General features: G+C 42.0%; 1 protein-coding gene across 8 annotated transcripts; it reads left to right on the top strand.

Moving 5' to 3' along the window:
• The first annotated feature begins 813 nt into the window (after window positions 1-813).
• On the top strand, window positions 814-21,241 carry LOC140721853 (uncharacterized). 8 transcript variants are annotated; one of them, XR_012097483.1, is made up of 4 exons: window positions 814-1,032; window positions 4,274-4,466; window positions 13,674-13,875; window positions 19,723-21,241. XR_012097483.1 is itself a non-coding variant. In XM_073036667.1 (3 exons), the coding sequence occupies exon 1, from the start codon at window positions 14,029-14,031 to the stop codon at window positions 15,958-15,960; it is 1,932 nt and encodes a 643-aa protein (XP_072892768.1). In that variant the 5' UTR covers window positions 13,884-14,028; the 3' UTR covers window positions 15,961-18,216; window positions 19,723-19,832; window positions 20,977-21,241. The 8 variants fall into 8 exon arrangements, 4 of the variants coding, with proteins under 4 accessions (XP_072892768.1, XP_072892766.1, XP_072892765.1 ...); XR_012097481.1 differs by lacking the exon at window positions 814-1,032 and adding an exon at window positions 3,027-3,134; XR_012097484.1 differs by lacking the exon at window positions 814-1,032 and adding an exon at window positions 3,033-3,134 and having other exon boundaries at window positions 4,278-4,466.
• The last annotated feature ends 288 nt before the right edge of the window (window positions 21,242-21,529 follow it).

The following is a 21,529-nucleotide window of genomic DNA, read 5'->3' as shown; positions in this document are numbered from 1 at the left end:
TTCAATAAAATCCCCCCTTTCCCTCTTTCGTCTGCCGGGATCCCTCCGTCCCTGGGGAGCCAGAATCAAGCCGATGGGCCGAGTGGTCTGTCCCACCTCTCTGTGATACATCAGGATCTGATCACAGGAGACATTTCTCAAACGCCCCCAACTTCCCTCAGAGGAAAATGGAAATAAATCAGACATTTTCCTTGGGATTTGTTCGGGTTTGTGGAGCGTTCAACTCGCGGGGCAGAAGAACCATCAACGGAGATAACGCCCTCTCGGCTGGTCTGGCTCAGGTATTGGATGTAACAGGTGACTGACATCGCCTCGGGCCAATGGGAATAGCGTAGATCCGAAATCCACTGGTGACCCCCGGTGGTGTCAGGTGATCGTTTGCTCAGCCGTTAAACCGTCTCAGCGCGTGTGTGGCGCACGTGACGGCGGCAGACGTGACAGATCCCGATTATGGGAGCCCGTGTATGTGACGTCAGGCGCGTGCGGGTGCCAGTGTGACGTCACGAGAGGGAAGAGCTTGTGTTTTAATACACCTTAATAGATATCCCTTATAATTTCAGCGGTATAACACAATTAATCATGGTTTTCATTCTGAATCCAAATCTAAAACAGAATTGCTAGCGGGGTGAATACACAGTCTATTCTTCAACAGAATACTCGACCCTGCAGACTATAAATTAACAATGTTGACAATGTTGAGGCGACCCTTCCTTTAGCAGCCGGAATCATTCAGACAGTTGATCGCTGAGAAGAATTATGTTTGTTTGTCTTTAAAGACGGCTGGACGAAGTTGATGTGAAGGTCGGGGTGTTGTCCCAGTTAAAGGGCAGGACTGCGTTTTCGCGTTTTCGCTCCGACCTCCGATCACCGACCACGGTAGCGCCATGGCGACCTCCGGCCATTGGCGGCGCTGCGGCGACTTCCAGCCACTGTTGTCGATATGGCGACCTCCGAGCACGGATGGCGCTGCGGCGAACTCCTGGCCAGCGCAGGCGCAGTGCCGACCTCAGTCGTGTTTCGGGTCGGGCGGAGGTGAGGAAGGGTCTGATCTTGGGTTTGTGTAATTCGAGGGTCGATTGCAGTGCGAAAGGGTCGGGACGGAGCTGTGCTGAACGGCTGCAGGCTCTCCAGGGCCGCGGCTCTGATTTTAGTTTTACCCCCGAGCCCGGACTGTGGGCGGGGTTGCAGTGCCGAAGCTGTACGAGGGGTGATTGATAAGTTAGTGGCCTAAGGTTATACAGCTCTCGTTAACTGCACATGCAGTTCAACTCTTTGAGTGATTATGCAGAAAGTTTGAAGTAAATATCTTTTGTGGCACTTCTATTTCAGATCATTGAAAATTGCTAGTTTTTCTAAAATTGACTCCTTCCATTTTAGGCCACGAACTTATTAATCACCCCTCGTATGTGACACCCAATTAGTGTACCTGCTCATTTCATGTATTGGGCAACTTCCTTGCCCCATTCTGAAGTAAATATCTTTTGTGGCACTTCTATTTCAGATCATTGAAAATTGCTAGTTTTTCTAAAATTGACTCCTTCCATTTTAGGCCACGAACTTATTAATCACCCCTCGTATGTGACACCCAATTAGTGTACCTGCTCATTTCATGTACTGGGCAACTTCCTTGCCCCATTCAAATTGGGTGTGACATATATATGAACAGGACTTCTTATAATGTCAAAACACTAACCCAAGATGAAAGAAATATGTATGAATTCCAGAGCTCCACAGAACTGTAGTGATAGTTAAGACATTAACAAGATTCTAGCCTATCAATTATCTGGACAGGGACACAAGCCTGACTTTCAGAACTGCATTTGGACCCGGTTAGAAAATTTGACTTAGAGGCAGGTGAAACACAGCTTTTGTCACTTTGACCATTATCAGTCTCTTGTATGTTATTCTTGTTACACTCATCATCTTAATTACAGATGAAAGGAGTTAACATTGTTTGCTTGAAGCCATAAGGTTGTTAGTGAGAAAATTTACTTCTGTATTAGCGAGTAATCCACGGACCGCCACAGATGTAGCCTTACTATTACAGCTGAGTCAGAGCAGACAGCAGTGCTTAGCAGTGTTCCTGAGCAAGTATAAAAATAACAGAAATAAAGCAAATAAGTTTTTTACACTTCTGGCCACCTAATCTGGAACCAATTGGAATCAATTATGAGAAAAGAATGTCTAATGAACTACCGCTAAAGCCACGAATATTGCTGAATATAAATAGTTAAAGAAGCTTGAATCTTTACATAAATAATTATTGTATTGATACAAATAAAAAATGTCATATTTTGGAAGTGACAAATGTTAACAAGGGAGGAGAGCAACCATTCGGGAGGTTTGGAAATGTGTTTCGTCTCGTTCATTGCCTCACTAAATTACTCCTTTTCCTATCAACGCAAAGAGAAAAAAAGCATTCCAATCAACTACAGTTGGTGGAACTAGGGCAAGGGATTGATCCGCTATTAATGATAGTTGAAATGACATAAAACTAGCTTATAGCCTAGAAATGTGTTTTTTTTTCCATTTGGCTTGTAAAAAAATAAATAAATTCACTTTATGGAGGTGTAGAAGAGGATTTTGGATAATTACATCAAAGTCAGGCCGAAGATAAGTGAGCAGTGAATTTTTCTTTCATTATTTTCGACTTTTAACCTTGGGTTTCAATGTTCCTTCCTTGCTTAATATAGCTCCAACCTGAAATCCAATGGTACCCATTGGAAAGAGTGGGAAAATGCTCACACTTTTGTACAGTCATTCCTCGGCTGGAGAGAGACTGAGGATCTGTGAAATGGTGGGAGGTTACAGCAGGGTATGCTGGGAAAACAACGGGTCGAGCAAGATGAATTTCACAAATACCTAAGTAAAAGACAGTCACAGCTCCAGGACTTCACCAAAACCAATCAAATATCCTATCCTAATGTTTTCCCCACCAGTCACCAACCCCTGCTTCTGTAAAATTCCCTCTGTTTAATATGCAGCTGCTGTTAAATTCCCCGCTTGTTTATTTTGACTTTTTTTACAGAGGTGCTGGAGTGGCGCTCCGGTGAGCTCCGGCAGCACTGCACCCCTGTTTAGATCCAAGTAACATGGACCCGGGGATCAAGCTGCCCGGGTTTACGAGGTGTTGAGTGAGTATTTCTGGTCTGGGATAAAATGTGTGTTTCTGGAGTTCCTTTGAAACAATGCTGCTAATCTGAGGAGAGAATGAGTTTATATTCCATCCCTCTCAAGGAGAGGCTGTGAGTAAATGGGCTGTTCTGTGTTTGAACCAGTAGAAATAGACCTGGGGGGTTCAGTGTTCGAACTGTGTTTGGAAATTCCTCCTCGCTGTCACCTGTCTGTCAGACAGTGGAAATCAAACAGAAACTCAAGTTGCTGGAGATCTGCACTAAAAATGAAAAATTCTCAATCCATTCTGACAAAAGATTGTGAATCTGAATCGTTAAATTTGTTTCTCTCCGCTCAGCAGTTCCTTACCTGTTGAGCGACTCTGATGATTCCGGTTTCTTTTTATTTCATTCACTCTGGAATGGTTTAATTTTCCTGATTGTCTCTGATACTTGGGAATGTGTTCAATACAGTTGTTGCTAACAAGGTTCACATGAATAATCTCAGGAATCATCGGCTTTATGTATGAGGAGCATTTGATGGTTCTGGACCTGTGCTCAATGGAGTTCAGAGGGACGGTGGGGGTGGTGGGGGGAGGGGATGTATGGTTAAGTAAACCTTACGAATGCTGAAAAGCCTGGATACAGTGGACATGGAGAGGATGTTTCCATTAGACGGAGAGTCTGTGATCTGACAGCACAGTCTCAGAATAAAGATGCTTCCCTTTAAAGCTGAAACGAGAAAAAATTTCTTCAGCCAAAAGATGGCTGATCAGTGGAATTTGTTGCCACAGAGGTTGGTTGAGGCTGCCATTTGGGTATATTTATGACAGAGATTAATATACTCATGATTGCTAAGTAGCTTCAGGGTTACAGGAGGAAGGCAGGAATATGGTGTTGGAATAAATCTCAGCCATGGTTAAGTGGTGGAGCAGACTCGATGGATCGAATCACCTAATTCTGTCCCTACATCTTATATCTTACCATGACTGAACGATGACTCCTTCCTATCCCATATCAGGTTTTGTGACGTGCGAGGACAATTACAGATTTGTTCACTGAGATCGTTATATTTGTCTTCACTGTTTAGATTTCAGTGAGCAGGAATATTTTGTTCTGCTTTGTATTGTTAACATGGTTCCTTATCTCTCTTGTTAAAGTTAGACCTGTGGTGAGAGATTTATCTGAATAAAAACCCACAACTGGAAGCAAACCGCGACTGAAGACGAGGGAACAGCAACATGTGAACCAGCCCGAGGACTGAGAGCACCGACTGGAGAGAATCCCAGTGTTTCTGGGTTTCAGTGGTTCTGGGACTCAGGGTTTCCATTGATTCAGTCAGGAGCAAGTTTGGTGAGTCTCATTTACTCAAACACTGGTCCTTTAGACATTACATACTGTACAAAATAAAGTAGGGAATAGTTGAGGTGAGAATGAATGTATCAGTTAAGTCTGTCAGACCCAGTTGCAATCACTCCAGGTCTGTAATGTACTGTCAGTATCCCAGCTCTTTAAAGTCACTCACATTCCCTCAGTGTTTGCTCATTTGAAGAGCTTGCATCTTCTGAAGTAGCTTTTGGTCAGTTCTGAGTGTGGAGAGGGAAAGAGGGGTGTTTATATTTACTATCTTGCAAAAAGAAGTAATTGTTTGCAATTACTTGCTGCAAACTCACTACCCATATCCTGTACATTCTCAACCAGATTATTGACATAATGTAGATGACAAGTAGCAATGGGTGTTACCCTGGGGAGCTCCAGGAGACACGGGCCTTGACTCCAATAAACAACCTCCCATCATCACCATCTGCTTCCTACCGTCGAGCTGTTCCCAGACTCTAGGCTCTGTGACAAACACAATGTTAGCAGCAAGATTAGACTGATTAATATAAAGAAAGATTTGTTGCTTCGTAAAAGCTGTCTGATGAAATGGACCAGATCCTCCTTTGCTTACAACTAAATCTGCCCTAGGACCCATCCTCCCGGGTCGCACTGTGTCCGATAACCCACATCCCCAACCTCCCTCTACCCCGCCAGTAACCCCACAACTTTCCCACCATTTACCCCACACCGATACATGTAGACAGATCCTCGTCACCGACATCCACTCTCACAGCTTGGGGAACCAGAACTAACTGATCCTACATTCCCGGCCCAGACTGTCCCGGCCCTTTCCCACTGCAACCGCCCTTCGATTTACACAAACCCGAGATCAGCTCCTTCCTCATCGCCGCCCAACCAGGCTCAGAGCTCGTTAAGGAGCCTCGTGTGTGGCACCTTGTCAAAGGTCTGAAATTCCAAGTACACAATATCAACCAACTCTCCTTTGTCTACCCTGTTTATTATTTCTCAAAGCTTTCCACCAAATTCATCAGGCAAGATTTTCCCTTGAGGAAACAATGCAAAGTCCAGCCTATTTTAGATAGATAGATAGATAGATACTTTATTCATCCCCATGGGGAAATTCAACTTTTTTCCAATGTCCCATACACTTGTTGTAGCAAAACTAATTACATACAATACTTAACTCAGTAAAAAATATGATATGCATCTAAATCACTATCTCAAAAAGCATTAATAATAGCTTTTAAAAAGTTCTTAAGTCCTGGCGGTTGAATTGTAAAGCCTAATGGCATTGGGGAGTATTGACCTCTTCATCCTGTCTGAGGAGTATTGCATCGATAGTAACCTGTCACTGAAACTGCTTCTCTGTCTCTGGATGGTGCTATGTAGAGGATGTTCAGAGTTTTCCATAATTGACCGTAGCCTACTCAGCGCCCTTCGCTCAGCTACCGATGTTAAACTCTCCAGTACTTTGCCCACGACAGAGCCCGCCTTCCTTACCAGCTTATTAAGACGTGAGGCGTCCCTCTTCTTAATGCTTCCTCCCCAACACGCCACCACAAAGAAGAGGGCGCTCTCCACAACTGACCTATAGAACATCTTCAGCATCTCACTACAGACATTGAATGACGCCAACCTTCTAAGGAAGTACAGTCGACTCTGTGCCTTCCTGCACAAGGCATCTGTGTTGGCAGTCCAGTCTAGCTTCTCGTCTAACTGTACTCCCAGATACTTGTGTGCCTCCAAGTAGCCCGAACTCACATCCTTAACAATCGACTCCAACATCTTTCAAACCACTGTCAGACTAAGTGGCCTATAGTTTCCTTTCTTCTGCCTCTCTCCCTTCCTGAAAAGTGGAGTGACTTTTGCAATTTTCCAGTCTTCCAGAACCATTCCTAAATTTAGTGATTCTTGAAGGATCATTAGTAATGCCTCCACAATCTCTCCGGCCACCTCTTTCAGAACTGTGTGTGTAAACCATTTGGTGCAGGTGACTGATCTGCCTTCAGATCTTCAGTTTCCAAAGATAGATAGATAGATAGATACTTTATTCATCCCCATGGGGAAATTCAACTTTTTTTCCAATGTCCCATACACTTGTTGTAGCAAAACTAATTACATACAATACTTAACTCAGTAAAAAATATGATATGCATCTAAATCACTATCTCAAAAAGCATTAATAATAGCTTTTAAAAAGTTCTTAAGTCCTGGCGGTTGAATTGTAAAGCCTAATGGCATTGGGGAGTATTGACCTCTTCATCCTGTCTGAGGAGTATTGCATCGATAGTAACCTGTCACTGAAACTGCTTCTCTGTCTCTGGATGGTGCTATGTAGAGGATGTTCAGAGTTTTCCATAATTGACCGTAGCCTACTCAGCGCCCTTCGCTCAGCTACCGATGTTAAACTCTCCAGTACTTTGCCCACGACAGAGCCCGCCTTCCTTACCAGCTTATTAAGACGTGAGGCGTCCCTCTTCTTAATGCTTCCTCCCCAACACGCCACCACAAAGAAGAGGGCGCTCTCCACAACTGACCTATAGAACATCTTCAGCATCTCACTACAGACATTGAATGACGCCAACCTTCTAAGGAAGTACAGTCGACTCTGTGCCTTCCTGCACAAGGCATCTGTGTTGGCAGTCCAGTCTAGCTTCTCGTCTAACTGTACTCCCAGATACTTGTGTGCCTCCAAGTAGCCCGAACTCACATCCTTAACAATCGACTCCAACATCTTTCAAACCACTGTCAGACTAAGTGGCCTATAGTTTCCTTTCTTCTGCCTCTCTCCCTTCCTGAAAAGTGGAGTGACTTTTGCAATTTTCCAGTCTTCCAGAACCATTCCTAAATTTAGTGATTCTTGAAGGATCATTAGTAATGCCTCCACAATCTCTCCGGCCACCTCTTTCAGAACTGTGTGTGTAAACCATTTGGTGCAGGTGACTGATCTGCCTTCAGATCTTCAGTTTCCAAAGATAGATAGATAGATAGATACTTTATTCATCCCCATGGGGAAATTCAACTTTTTTTCCAATGTCCCATACACTTGTTGTAGCAAAACTAATTACATATAAGACTTTCAGTCTTGTTGTGGTCCCATCTATACAGGTCTCACCTTCCCTGGAAGAGAGCCATGGAACCAAAAATCCTATTCCCTCCCCTTCCCTCCCCCCTCCACATGCCTGATGTCATACATGGGTTTGCTACACCGGGGTCTGACATCACGTGTGTGGTTCCTTACGTCTGTGGGTTTGTTTCTTGTGGTTGTGCAGTTTAATCTTTCTTCAGTTCAGACAAGGGAGTGAGATCCAAATCTGTCACGTCCTCTCATTGTGGGTGGGCATTTTTTTCTATCGTCTCCATTCCACTGTTACAAATTGCCGAATTGCAGCCAGTGTTTCGAGGTATATAACCCGATTAATGCAAGAGGGAAGCCTTTTCTGTTTTTCCGGGCTTCTCAAACATTTGTACACCTCAGTGAAATCTCCCTCCAGAAGTTCCAGAGGAGAAGCTCAGTCTGTCTAATATTCCCACACAGTTAAAGTGGGGAATCGTTGGTTATTGTCATGTACCGAGCTTCCGTGAAAATCTTGTCTTGCATACCATCCTCTCAGATCAACACATTACAACAGTAGATGATGGTAAAACTTTAACAGAGTGTAACAAAGCATTATGGTCACAGAGAAAATCCACTGCAGGTAGACATATGGTGCAAGGTCACATCGAGTTACATTGTGAAGTCAAGAGTCCATCTTATAATGCTGAGGAACATTCAGTTTGCTTATAACAGCAGAATGGAAAATGTCCCTAGGCCTGGTGGTACGTTTTCTGTTTTTATGTTTTCATTTATCTTCGACCCGATGGGTGTTTGAGAATTGAGAATGTCTGGTCTGGAGTTCTGGGAATCTTTAATTATGTTGCCTGATTTACTGAGGCAGCAGGAAGTATAGAGCGAGTCCATGGAGGGGAGGCTTGTTTCCATGATGTGCTCAGCGAAGTCCACAGTTCTCTGCTATTTCTTGAAGTCAACAGAAGAGAGTAGCCACACAAAGGTGTGATGTATCCGCATGGGAAACTTTTTAATGGTGTAACTTAAATTCGCCGGACCAATAACCACACCACAAGCAGTTCTTTACTTTATCCTTATGACCAGTTTATTTGTTCAAACTCAGCCGCTGAGAAGCTCGGAGCCAAGCATCAGAGAGACAGAATTCCTCTCACTCTGGGGGCTCGTGACGAACCTCTGTGTAACATGCAGAAGCATTACAGTTTATAGAACTAGGAAACAAAGAGCACTTTAGTTCAACCGGTACTCCCAGCAAGTCTGTCGGAACAAAACTTAATTTCTTAGATTAGAGAGTCCACTAAATCAGGGTTTTAATTAGAAATGAATGTTCTGTCCAATCCTTAACAGTTATTCTCCTTCGTTAGAGAAAGGAGTGAACTCAGTTCATTTCGTGTCTCATGAGAACTCAACTCCACATAACATTCCCAAGAGACATCTGTGAGTCATTAATCTAAACAAGCTGCAAGCAGATTCTTCAATGGAGGACAAAACAGAAATTTGCACACTATCCAGAACAGAGCACACATAAGTTCGCACTTAATTTTAACCCGTTATTTACAAGAGTCCAAGAATCATTTCTTACATCCCCCAATACCCTTAAAACTTTATCATTCCTCCTTTTTATTATTGCACTATAACCTTTCAAAACAGATTGTTGCTTCTCCAACATGATAGAAAACATGGCCAAAGGCACCGTAGGATACAGACAATAAACAAAATTAATACAATCAGACTTCCAAAATGCAAAAACAACCTCCAGAAGTCCCCGGATATATTGAAGGGCCAGGGCCACCCTCCCCTGCCTTACTGGTCCAAAATTGTGCAGCTTACTGCCAACATCTTGAATTTTCTGAATCTCTTGGGTTATGTGTTTAGACAAGTCAGTAATATTGGAAGATTCATCGGGGTATAAGTACAGCATTCCTTACCTATGATAGCACAGGTCCCTCATTTTTCTGCTAATATAAAGACTTGGGCCATCTGATTCTGTCATTTTGGTGAATTGCAATTGCAATCATCTCAGTTACCTGTGCTTGAGTGTCAATCAATCAATCAATCACTGCTCCGGCTGTATTATTGGCCAATTCTTCTACAGCGGCTGCTAAATTAATTATTTCCCTGGAATTTCTGGCTACCCCATAGGAGGGAGAGGCAATCATCCGAAATCTCTCAGATTCCGTTATACCCCTTCGTTGCCTATTCCGATGGGGTGATCCTGAGGCTGAGCCAGGATCCTCAAGTGTGGCACAAGGTCGGCCAAGTAGCAACAACCACTCCAACCCTCGTCTCCCCTCGAGAACCCGTCTGGTAGGGTGTGGTTCCATGCCGCTGCCCTGTTCTTTCTCCCGGCAGCCAGGGGTAGGCCCCGTTTCCACAAACCCAATAAGTTCCATTTAGTGGTTCAAGGGTATCATGTTTGATTCTCGGTACAGTTACTATTTCCCACTTGATAGGGTGCACTCTCATTCTGGTTACACCAACAAGTAGTACTAGTTTCTTGTGTAAGTTTTGCCAACTTATCTTTCAAAGTACCATTGGCTTGTTCCACTATGCCACTATGTTCCAGGCAAGGATGGACACACACACAAGTCCCCACTGGTCTCATACGTTTCTCCTGGTGTGTCTAAAGGGGTTGTTCCCCAGATCCTCTTTTATCCTTACTCACGGGGTCTCAGATGTCAGTCAGGTTGGGATGATGCAATCCCTCAACCAGCCCACTCTGGTCCTCCCCTGAGGGCTTCAATGAATAGTACAGTACTCAATACACAATTCTGTTTCCAATTGACAATGGCCGTTATCAGTGATTCTGTCTTGCTGAGGCCAGGACACATTCCAAGCCTTGTGTATTCTGGACGTCTCTCTCTCATTTCCTGGGTCTCAGACCCGAATTAATAGCGATCTTGCGATTCTCAAAAAGGAGGGGGCTACTTTTTGTATTTTGTACTTTGTACTTTGTACCAACCAGAGTTGTGGCACATTCGTAAAACCCCCTTCCTTCAAAGCTTTTTTACCATCGGTAAAAATGAATTAATACAGAGTCTTACAGGATTTCAGAATCTAACACAATAAAAAAGAGTTTTTTTTAAATAAAGTAATACAGTCATACATTCAATTCAGCATCTAAACAGTTAACAATTACATTGTCACTTCCTTTAATATCTTAACATCTTGTACCTTACTAAAGTCTTGTAGCATCAGACTCCAATTTAATAACTACCTATTTTTATTTTCCTTTTCTCCAGCAAACAAAAACTACAGAGTTGTGATCTTATCTTACGTGTATACTACAAAAGTTCATGCAAATACTCATCTTTATTTTACTTTTCAAACTTAACAGTCAATCTTCCATGGGGGTTGTCTTTATTATTCACATGCTTTGACGAAATCCCTTAAAACCGGATCCTGCTATTTAAAATGGCATCCCATCAACCCTCGCCCCTTTTCCAGTTAACTCCCACGTGGTGAGCTTGTGCACCAGTGTGGAATAGGTTTTCATAGGTTCCTTTCAAAGGAGTTATTTTATCAACAATGTGTTCCAAACTTAGACCATTTTCTGAATTTCCACACAATTCTTTAATTTTAAGCAAGTTGCTAGTTTTCTCTTCAGGACCCTTCATGCTATTAGTTCTCAATTTAAGATCTGCAAACGATCCCTCTTTGCTCAAACAGCATTTCGAATTCTGCTTTTTCACACCACACTCTTGAATAACAATAGCGTGTGGGGCACCTTTACATTCCAACTCAACCTGTAATTGATTCGCAGGCACTAAGCCTTTGTCTCTGTAGCCTGGTTGCTGCTTCTGACATCAATCCAGACTTTAAATTTTCTTCATTCAATTTAGGAACTACACTTTTCCCTTTTCCTTCAATAATAATATTCACCTCATCACCTCTTAACTCCTCGCTAACTTTTAACACACCTTCAAACACAAGCAACTGGGAATTCTCACTTCCCACTATACAGACAGTGTGATGTTTGCTTCCAGAATTTGCTGGTATTTAATTTAATCCATTCTTCCCTCTACAGTAAAGGTTCTTGCAATTCAGAAAAGTACAGTTCCCATACCAGGCAGTGATGCAGCCAGTTAGGATGCTCTCAATTGTGTTCCTGTAGAAAGTCCTTAGGATTTGGGTCCCCATCCCAAACTTCTTCAACCATCTGAGGTGAAAGTGGTGCTGTGCTTTTTTCACAACACAGCCAGTATATGCAGACCATGTGAGATCCTTGGTGACGTTTGTGCCATGTTCACCCTCTCAACCCCAGATCCATTGTTGTCAATAGGGGTTAGCCTGTCTCCATTCCTTCTATCCAGATTCCAGATGAGCTGAGGACAGGGAATTATGATATTCTAGCCATTATTGGGACTTGATTGCACCCAACAGTCTGAGCGATTTAGAGGAACAAATTTGTAGAGAGATTGCAGACCATGCCAAGAAACAAAGGTTTTAGTAAGTGATTTTAACTTTCCTTATATTGACTGGGACTCCCATACTGTAAAAGGACCAGATGGGATAGAGTTTGTCAAATGTGCCCTTAATCAGTACCTAGAATTCCCGATGTATAAGTCTGCAATAAGCTGTTAGGAAATGATCCACGGCTAGTGACAGAAATTAGTGATCATAATGCCATGAAATTGAAAGTAAATATGGAAAAAGAGAGGTCTGGACCACGGGTTGAGATTCTCAATTGGAGAAAGGTCAATTTTGTTGGTATCACAAGGGATCTGACAAGTGTGGTTTAGGACAAGCTGTTTTCTGGCAAAGGAGTACTTGGTAAGTGGGAGGCCTTCAGAAGTGAAATTTTGAGGTTGTGGAGTTTGTATGTGCCTGACAAAATAAAAGTTGAAAGGTAACTGGTGCAGGGAACCTTGGTTTTCAGGAGATATTGAGGCCCCGGATATTTTGTTCCTCTAAATGCCTCAGACTGTTGGGTGCTACCAAGACTCATTAACGACTGACTCATTAATCATCATTCCAATTCCTGAGCTCATCTGACTTTTTTTTAGTCGTCTTCTGTTGGTTCCTAAAAGCTTCCCAATAGTTTTTGCTCTTTTGTTTGCCCTCTCTTTGGCTTCTCATTTCAGCCATGGTTGTGTCCTCCTGCCTTTCCAATGCTTCCACTTCTTTCGTAAGTATCGATCACTCAACTCCCGAGTTGCTCCCAGAAACTCCAGCCATTGCTGTTCCATTGTCACGCCTACTGGTTTTCCCTTTGAAGCAAGTTAGACCAGCTTTTCCATCATAGAAACGTGGAGAAGTTCAACACAGAAACAGGCTATTTGGCCCATATAGTCAATGCCAAAAAAACATTTAAGCTGTCTAATGCATCTACCTGCACCGGGACCATCGTCCTCCATACTCCTACCATCCAGGCTCCCATCCAAACTTCTTTTAAATGGTGAAACCGAGCTCACGTTCATCACTTGTGCTGGCACCTCATTCCACACTCTCGCGACCATTTCAGTGAAGGGCTTTTCCACATGCTCTCGTTAAATTTTCACCTTCCCCACTGACCCACGACCTCTGGTTGTCGTCCGACACAACCTCAGTGGAAAGAGCTGCTGGCATTTAACCTATCGTTTTCCTCATAGTTTTGTAGACTTCTAATAAATCCTCAAAGCAATGTATAATTTCCTTGTTTATGTTTAGAGCCTTTTTGTTAGGTGGATAAGATGATGAGGAGCATTGATCGTGTGGATAGTCAGAGGTTTCTTTCCCAGGGCTGAAATGACTAACACAAGGGGGCAGAGTTTTATGGTGCTTTGAAGTAGATACCGAGGGGATGTCGGGGTAAGTTTTTTTACACAGAGAGTGGTGGGTGCGTAGAGAGTGTTTCAGTTCCTGTGGGACCAGGCACCCATGCAGCTCATTGGGAACAGGGAATAATACCAATGGAGAGAGACAACTAAGCCAGTTCACAGGTTGGAGATGGCAGAACTGCCCCTATGTTATAGAGACAGGAAGAGCATCAGAGAGTTTGATGGTCATTCCAGATACCAGCACTGTGCCCAGTTAGAAGATGATTTCTCTCTCCAATTTGGGTTGAACTTCACTGTAACAGTGTGATGTCAGCTCACACCTTGCCAACTCAAGTGATCTCATCTGAAATGTTGTCCCACACCCATTGATCGATTTTGTAAATCTTTTTACAGGTTAAATATGACAAGGAATTTGTCTACTGGAATCTCAAACACAATACAGCAGTTTTGCTGCCTCTGTCCAGATATTTAAGAAGAGGAGCAAGGGATTCACTCGGTCATCAGACCAACTGGCGTGCCCGTCATTTTACACGGGGGGAACGCATTCACCTGCTCAGACAGTGGGAACGGATTCACTCGGTCATTTCAACTGAAGGTACATCACCGGACAAGGCCATTCACCTGTTGTAAGTGTGAGAAGGGATTCAGTCAGTTATCCCACCTGTGGACACACCAGTCAGTTCACACTGGGCAGATGCTGGTCATTTGCTGAATTTGTGGGGAAGGATTCACTCAGTCATCTGACCGAATGGCACACCAGCAAGCCCACACTGGCGAGCGGCCGTTCACCTGCTCAGACTGTGGGAAGGGATTCACTAAGTCATCTCACCTACTGAGACACCAGTCAGTTCACACTGGCGAGCGGCCGTTCACCTGCTCAGACTGTGGGAAGGGATTCACTTGCTCATCTAAACTGAAGGTACATCAGCGAGTTCACACTGGCGAGCGGCCGTTCACCTGCTCAGACTGTGGGAAGGGATTCACTTGCTCATCTAAACTGAAGGTACATCAGAGAGCTCACACTGGAGAGAGGCCATTCACCTGCTCAGTGTGTGGGAAGGGATTCACTAAATCATCTCACCTACTGAGACACCAGTCAGTTCACACTGGCGAGCGGCCGTTCACCTGCTCAGACTGTGGGAAGGGATTTCCTTGCTCATCCCAACTGAAGGTACATCAGAGAGTTCACACTGGGGAGAGGCCGTTCACCTGCTCAGACTGTGGGAAGGGATTCACTCGCTCATCTATACTGAAGGTACATCAGCGAGTTCACACTGGGGAGAGACCATTTACCTGCTCAGACTGTGGGAAGGGATTCACTCGATCATCCCACCTACACTTGCACAGGGCTGTTCACACTGGGGCGAGGCCATTCACCTGCTCAGACTGTGGGAAGGGATTCACTTGTTCGTCCCAACTGAAGGTACATCAGCGAGTTCACACTGGGGAGAGGCCGTTCACCTGCTCAGACTGTGGGAAGGGATTCACTCAGTCATCTGAACTGAAGGTACATCAGCGAGTTCACACTGGAGAGAAGCCATTCACCTGCTCAGTCTGTGGGAAGGGATTCACTCAGTCATCTGAACTGAAGGTACATCAGCGAGTTCACACTGGGGAGAGGCCGTTCACCTGCTCAGACTGTGGGAAGGGATTCACTTCTTCGTCCCACATGAAGGTACATCAGCGAGTTCACACTGGGGAGAGGCCATTCACCTGCTCAGATTGTGGGAAGGGATTCACTTGCTCATCTAAACTGATGATGCACCAGTCTGTTCACACTGGGGAGAGGCCATTCACTTGCTCAGACTGTGGGAAGGGATTCACTTCTTCGTCCCAACTGAAGGTACATCAGCGAGTTCACACTGGGGAGAGTCCGTTCACCTGCTCAGTATGTGGGAAGAGATTCACTCAGTCATCTCAGCTGATGATGCACCAGTCAGTTCACACTGGCGAGATGCCATTCACTTGCTCAGACTGTGGGAAGGGATTTACTTCTTCGTCCCAACTGAAGGTACATCAGCGAGTTCACACTGGGGAGAGGCCGTTCACTTGCTCAGACTGTGGGAAGGGATTTACTTCTTCATCCCAACTGAAGGTACATCAGCGAGTTCACACTGGGGAGAGTCCGTTCACTTGCTCAGTGTGTGGGAAGAGATTCACTCAGTCATCTCAGCTGATGATGCACCAGTCAGTTCACACTGGCGAGAGGCCATTCACTTGCTCAGACTGTGGGAAGGGATTTACTTCTTCGTTCCAACTGAAGGTACATCAGCGAGTTCACACTGGAGAGAGGCCATTCACCTGTTCGGACTGTGGGAAGGGATTCACTTGCTCATCCCAACTGAAGGTACATCAGCGAGTTCACACTGGTGAGTGGCCGTTCACCTGCTCAGACTGTGGGAAGGGATTTGCTTTGTCATCTCACCTACTAACACATCGGAGAGTTCACACTGGGGAGAAGCCGTTCACCTGCTCAGACTGTGGGAAGGGATTCTCTCAGTCATCTAAACTTAAGGTACATCAGCGAGTTCACACTGGGGAGAGACCATTCACCTGCTCAGTCTGTGGGAAGGGATTCACTCAGTCATCCATCCTATTGGCACACCAGCAAGTTCACACTGGGAGAGGCCGTTCACCTGCTCAGACTGTGGGTAGGGATTCACTTGTTCATCTCAAATGAAGGTACATCAGCAAGTTCACACTGGGAGAGGCCGTTCACCTGCTCAGACTGTGGGTAGGGATTCACTTGTTCATCTCAAATGAAGGTACATCAGCGAGTTCACACTGGGAGAGGCCGTTCACCAGCTCAGTGTGTGGGAAGGGATTGACTCAGTCATCTCATCTACAGACACACAATCAAGTTCACACAGGAGAGAAGCCGTTTACCTGCTCAGTGTGTGGGAAGGGATTGACTCAGTCATCTCATCTACAGACACACAATCGAGTTCACACAGGAGAGAGGCCGATCAGCTGCTGAGACTTTGGGAAGTAATTCTGTCAGCAAAACCAACCAAATGTGCATCATTGAGTTCACAGTGGGGAGAGGCCGTTCACCTGCTGTGAATGTGGGGAGCGATTCACTCAGTCATTTAACCTTATGTAACTCTTCCTTCAGCTAGCAACTTAATATAGGGGTGATAGCCCCTGAGCTTGGCCAAACCTAAGCAATCTCGTTTGTGTGAATGCTGCATGATGTGTCCCCTGTTACAAATCAGTACCCCAAAAATAACAAATCGTACACAATCTGCGATTAAACAATTGAGCTATTTAATTCTTACTTTGACTATAGGATTAGTAAAGGAATCAAAAACAAAGAAAAAGGGCCCTTTCTCTTCACTCATGTCTTCTCATCTCTCCCTGGCAAAAGACCGTGAAAATCTACCTTCCAGACTCACAGGAAAGAACAATATCTCTCCCATTGGATAGCTAGGCACCCCAAAACCCTGTTATTTCCAGTCATAAGCTAAACATTGCTGCTGCAGAGAAACCATTAGCTCAGCAGTGAAACATAACAGAGACCATTACGTTAGCAGTGAAATCTCACAGCATGTTCTACTTGTGACACACTATCGGGTTCACACTGGGGAGAAAGTTTCAATAAGCTGCATGCTGGATATTTGTCATCACTGTTGCTAAAGCTATTTTGAGAGTGACTATCGGTGCTGAACTCTGCAATTATTGCTGCTGCTCACCACATCCAGTTCTGGGCATGGGAGGAGTTTCTTCTACTGCATATTCACCTTTAATGGGACTGGAATTTAATATTGACTGGGGTGGAGTGTGGCCAGTGAAGAAGTGGAGCTTTGAGGCTTTGGCTCAAGTAGTTTTGGCAGATGGATTGTGCAATCAAGTCAATCAAGATTTGAATAGATCCTGGAGGCTGCGCCTGTCTGTGAATGGAGTAACAGCAGTTTCTGAGCTGCTCCTAGTTTTGTCCCTTTCCCCCTAGTTTAAACCGAATTTAATATCTTTAGTTGCTGATTCTTGAATGGGAACCATATGTCTTTGAGGAGTGGGAAATACTTGTCTGAACCTAGCGATAAAGGCAACGGGAAAGGAAAGATGCAAAAGGAAGGATCTGATGAAATGCCATTGTGGGCTGAAGATATGGCTTGGACACAGTTCATTTAAAGACTAACTTGAAAAGAATAGTAATGAAATGATGTCATTTCTGGGAAAACTTAAGGATCTGGAAGCTCAAGTCACTATACACAAAGAGGAATTGAAGATAATTAAGCAAAAATTGCTTGAAAGTAAAATAAAGTAAAACTCGTTTGGAATGATATCGAAATAAGATTATAGACCTGGAAACTAGGTCTCGCCGAAGGAATATACAAATTGTTGGGCTGCAGGAAGGAGTTGAAAATGGAGATTTAACTGCTTACATTGGTAAGCTTTTTCATACCTTATTTCCTTCTATATTATCATCGCCGCCTACTGTAGAAAGAGCAGACAGAACTTTTACTTCGAGATCTCAAGATCCAAATAAACCAAGGGCTGTTCTGGTTTGTTCTCATTATTTTAGGATTAAAGGTCAAATAATGCGATAGGCAAGACAAGAGAGTTTTTAGATTTGAGACATCTGAGCTCGGTTGTTATGAAGATTTTTCTAAGGAGGTAATGGAACAAAGATTAAAAATTGCTCTGGTAATGAAATAGGCATATGATAAGAAATTGTTTCCTTCCTTGCGTCACCCAACAAGGATTAAAGTTTTTCCTCCTGATTCTCCTCCTCGTACATTTTGTGATCCTAAAGTTGCCCTGCCGTTTGTTTAAACTATACCTGCTGTGACTGCCGATTGAACTGTCTGGCATATTATCTGCATAATAGCATTTCGGAAAGAAGATTTATGAAGGCTACTTGGACATTTCATTGAGAGACTATTAAAAGAACATTAGGGGACTTGTTTATTATTGCATATCATTGGTGTTTTTGGTAAGAAGATTTATGGTTCAAGTATGACTGTTTAAATGGTTATTTGGACATTCAATGTAGAAAAAGAACATAAAAGGACTTACTCCTTTAACCTAATATCTGGTTTGATATTGTTTGTTTTTTTCTTAATTAACTAACTGGTAGTTCTTCCAACTAATGGGGCTATTTCCTTCTCGTATATATACATAGCGGAGGTTTCAATTATTTGTATAATATTAGTTTTAAAGATTGTGTTGATCTGTTATTAAACACTATGCTTGGTTTCTCTAGGTAATATGTTTTAGATTTTAATAACTGCTTATTTTTTAAATTCTTTTCAATATATTAATATGTTTTTATATAATGAATATTATTGCATCTTATAACTGAATTTAAAGCTTTTTTGGGGGTTTTAATATTAAGTTTAAGATGGAGCTGTTTTTTACTTTTTAAGAGATAACAATTTTTTGGTTTCCTCTTTGTTTAAAAAAAGATTAAATATAAACATGGGATAGTTTGTAGATGCTGGAATGTAAACATTTTCCTTTGTTGAGACTTTGTCGTTCCTTTTACAAGGTCAGTGGGTTTCATTTTTTAACTGGGGGAGGGATGGAGAACCTTTTTTAATCTTTTTTTTCGGACAGACAGAGCAGTCTTGCCTGTGTTTTCTATCATAGGGTGCCTGCTTTTTCTGGGCTGTGGGGGGAGTAGGATGGAGTTAGAATGAGGGTTTTTTTTCCCATTGGGTGGTTCCGGAGCATGTATGTTTTCTGTGTGGTTGTATTCTCCATCGCCACCATTTTTGATCAATTGGTATGTGTAAAGTAGACTAAAATTATAGTATGGAATCTAAACAGATTAATGTAATAAGTTAGAATGTACATGGTTGGAATCATCCTATCAAATGAAAAAAGACTTTTAAAATCATTAATCGATTTCAACCTGATACAATTTTTGCCCAGTAGACGCATATCAAGGCGGGAGATCAAAATAGGTTTTTTGGATTGTGGAATTTGCAATTTCACTTCACTTCTCAAAGTAAAACTAAAGGAGTGTCTATTAAATCCAGTATTTTGTTCATTCAAGAGGATATTAAGTCAGATTCTTTAGTGGATTTTTAATTGTTAAAGGAGTAATTTGTAACAGAAAAGCTGTTTTGGTCAATTTGTACGGTCCTAACTTAGATGATCTTTTTTTAAAAAATGTATTTGCTGTACTGCCTCATTTAAATGAATATATGTTGGTAATGGGCAGGGATTTTAACTGTTGTTTAAATCCTTTGATTGACAAGAGCTCAACCAACCAGCAACTTCCAAATCACTCCTCATTACTTATTAATTCCTTTTTGACTGATTTTTGGATTGATTGGATTATGCAGATATTTACACCCTGATGATAGAGAATATTCTTTTTTGTCACATGTTTATAGAAAATATTCAAGGATCGATTATATTATAGTTGACCTTTTCTTCTTGCCTACTGTTAAGAATTGTGAATGTGACACTATCGCTGTATCTGCTCATGCAGCTTTCAGTTTGTCTTTCGAATTTGATGATGCCATCCTTGCCCACCCACCTTGGCGCCTGTCTCAGACATCATTGCAGAATTCAGACTTTGTTAGCTTCATTGAAAACCAGGTAAAATAATTTTTTTCTTTTTAATGTTATAGGGGGTACATCTAAATTAATCATATGGGATACGTTTAAAGCATTTTCAGGTGGTCAGATCATTTCTTACTCTGCTAACCAGAAAAAACAGACTAAAGTAGAATTAGATAAGATTACAAAACAAGTTACTTAGATAATATTTATGTGATTTCCCCAGATATTGACTTATTTAAACAAAGGATGGAACTTCAATCACAATATAATTTATTATTAACTCATCCTATTGAAGGCTATTTGCTTAAGCTAAAAAGTCAATTTTATATGTTTTGAGATAAAAATAACAAACTGCTTGCATCTCAATTAAAAACGGCCAGAGCCAAAAGGCAAATGTTGAAAATCTGTAGGAAAGATGGTACCCTGACTTGGGAATATGAAGATATTAATAAGATTTTTCAAGATTTTTATACTGAACTTTATAAATTTAAATTTCCAGTAGATTCTTCTAAAATGATTTTTTTTTAACGAAAGATCGTTTTTCCTCGAATTTCTGTTAATGATAAAAAAACTCTTGATGCCCAAATTACCAAAGCCAAAATTCATAAAGCTATTTTTTCAATGCCATCTATCTGGTAAGGCCCCTGGACTTGATGGGTACCCTGTAGAATTTTATTAAAAAATTGGAAAATTGCTGTCTCCGTATATGTAGGAAATGTTTAAGGACTCTTTTGTGAAAGGCGATTTACACTTTACTTTTTAAGATGCTTCTATTGCTTTAATTCTTAAAAAGAATAAAGGTCCTTCTGATTGTGCCTCATACAGACCTATTTCATTATTGAATGTTGATGCTCAGATCCTGTCAAAGATAACGGCCAATTGGTTGGAAAGTTTTTGGGTAAAGTTATTTTTAAAGATCAAACAGGCTTTATAAACGGCCGTTATTCCTTTTCAAATGTTTGGAGATTATTTAACATTATATACCCATCTTCTTTTAAAACTCCACAATGTGTCATCTCTTTCGATGCTGAAAAAGCGTTCAATCGAGTTGCATGGAAATATTTATTTAATGTTTTAGAGAAATTTGGTTTTGGTGTTAATTTAAATAATTGGATTAGAATGATATATAAAACTCCTATTGCCTCTGTTATTACTAATAATTGTAGATCTCTTTTTTCAGCTTTCACGGAGGACAAGACAAAGTTGTCTATTAAGTCCTTTGTTATTTAACTTAAAATTAGAATCCCTTGGTATCACTCTTCGTGAAGCTAAAGATATTCATGGGATTCATGTGAATGAGATTTCTCTTTACGCTGACGATTTTCTGGTTTATGTATCTAATCCCAAGGAATCTCCCTGCCTTGCTAAAATTATTTAATGAATTTGGAGATTTTTCTGGATATAAAATAAATTTTAATAAAAATGAACTGTTTCCTTTAAATGAATCTGTTTCTATATATGGTAATACTCCTTTCAACATTATGGATTCTTTTAGATATTTATGCGTTATAATCTCTAAAAAAAAATAAGGATCTTTACAAAGCTAATTTTGTTCCCTGAGTAGATTCTATGAAGTATTTATTTAGTGGATGGAACCCACTTACAATTTCACTTGTTGGTCACATCCATATTGTCAAAATGCTGATTTTACCAAAATTGTTATATTTATTTCAGAATATCCCTGTTTTTTTGACGAAGATGTTTTTTTGATCGGATTGATTCTATTATCTCAT

This window comes from Hemitrygon akajei, unplaced genomic scaffold, assembly GCF_048418815.1.
Source record: "Hemitrygon akajei unplaced genomic scaffold, sHemAka1.3 Scf000063, whole genome shotgun sequence".
In the NCBI taxonomy this organism is placed as follows: domain Eukaryota; kingdom Metazoa; phylum Chordata; class Chondrichthyes; order Myliobatiformes; family Dasyatidae; genus Hemitrygon; species Hemitrygon akajei.
The sequence above is the reverse complement of the archived record's forward strand: the minus strand, read 5'-3'. Positions and strand labels throughout refer to the sequence as shown.

Bases quoted from the DNA above. Each gene is read 5' to 3' on its own strand.
- LOC140721853 (XM_073036665.1), top strand. From the start codon at position 14,029: ATGGCACACCAGCAAGCCCACACTGGCGAGCGGCCGTTCACCTGCTCA.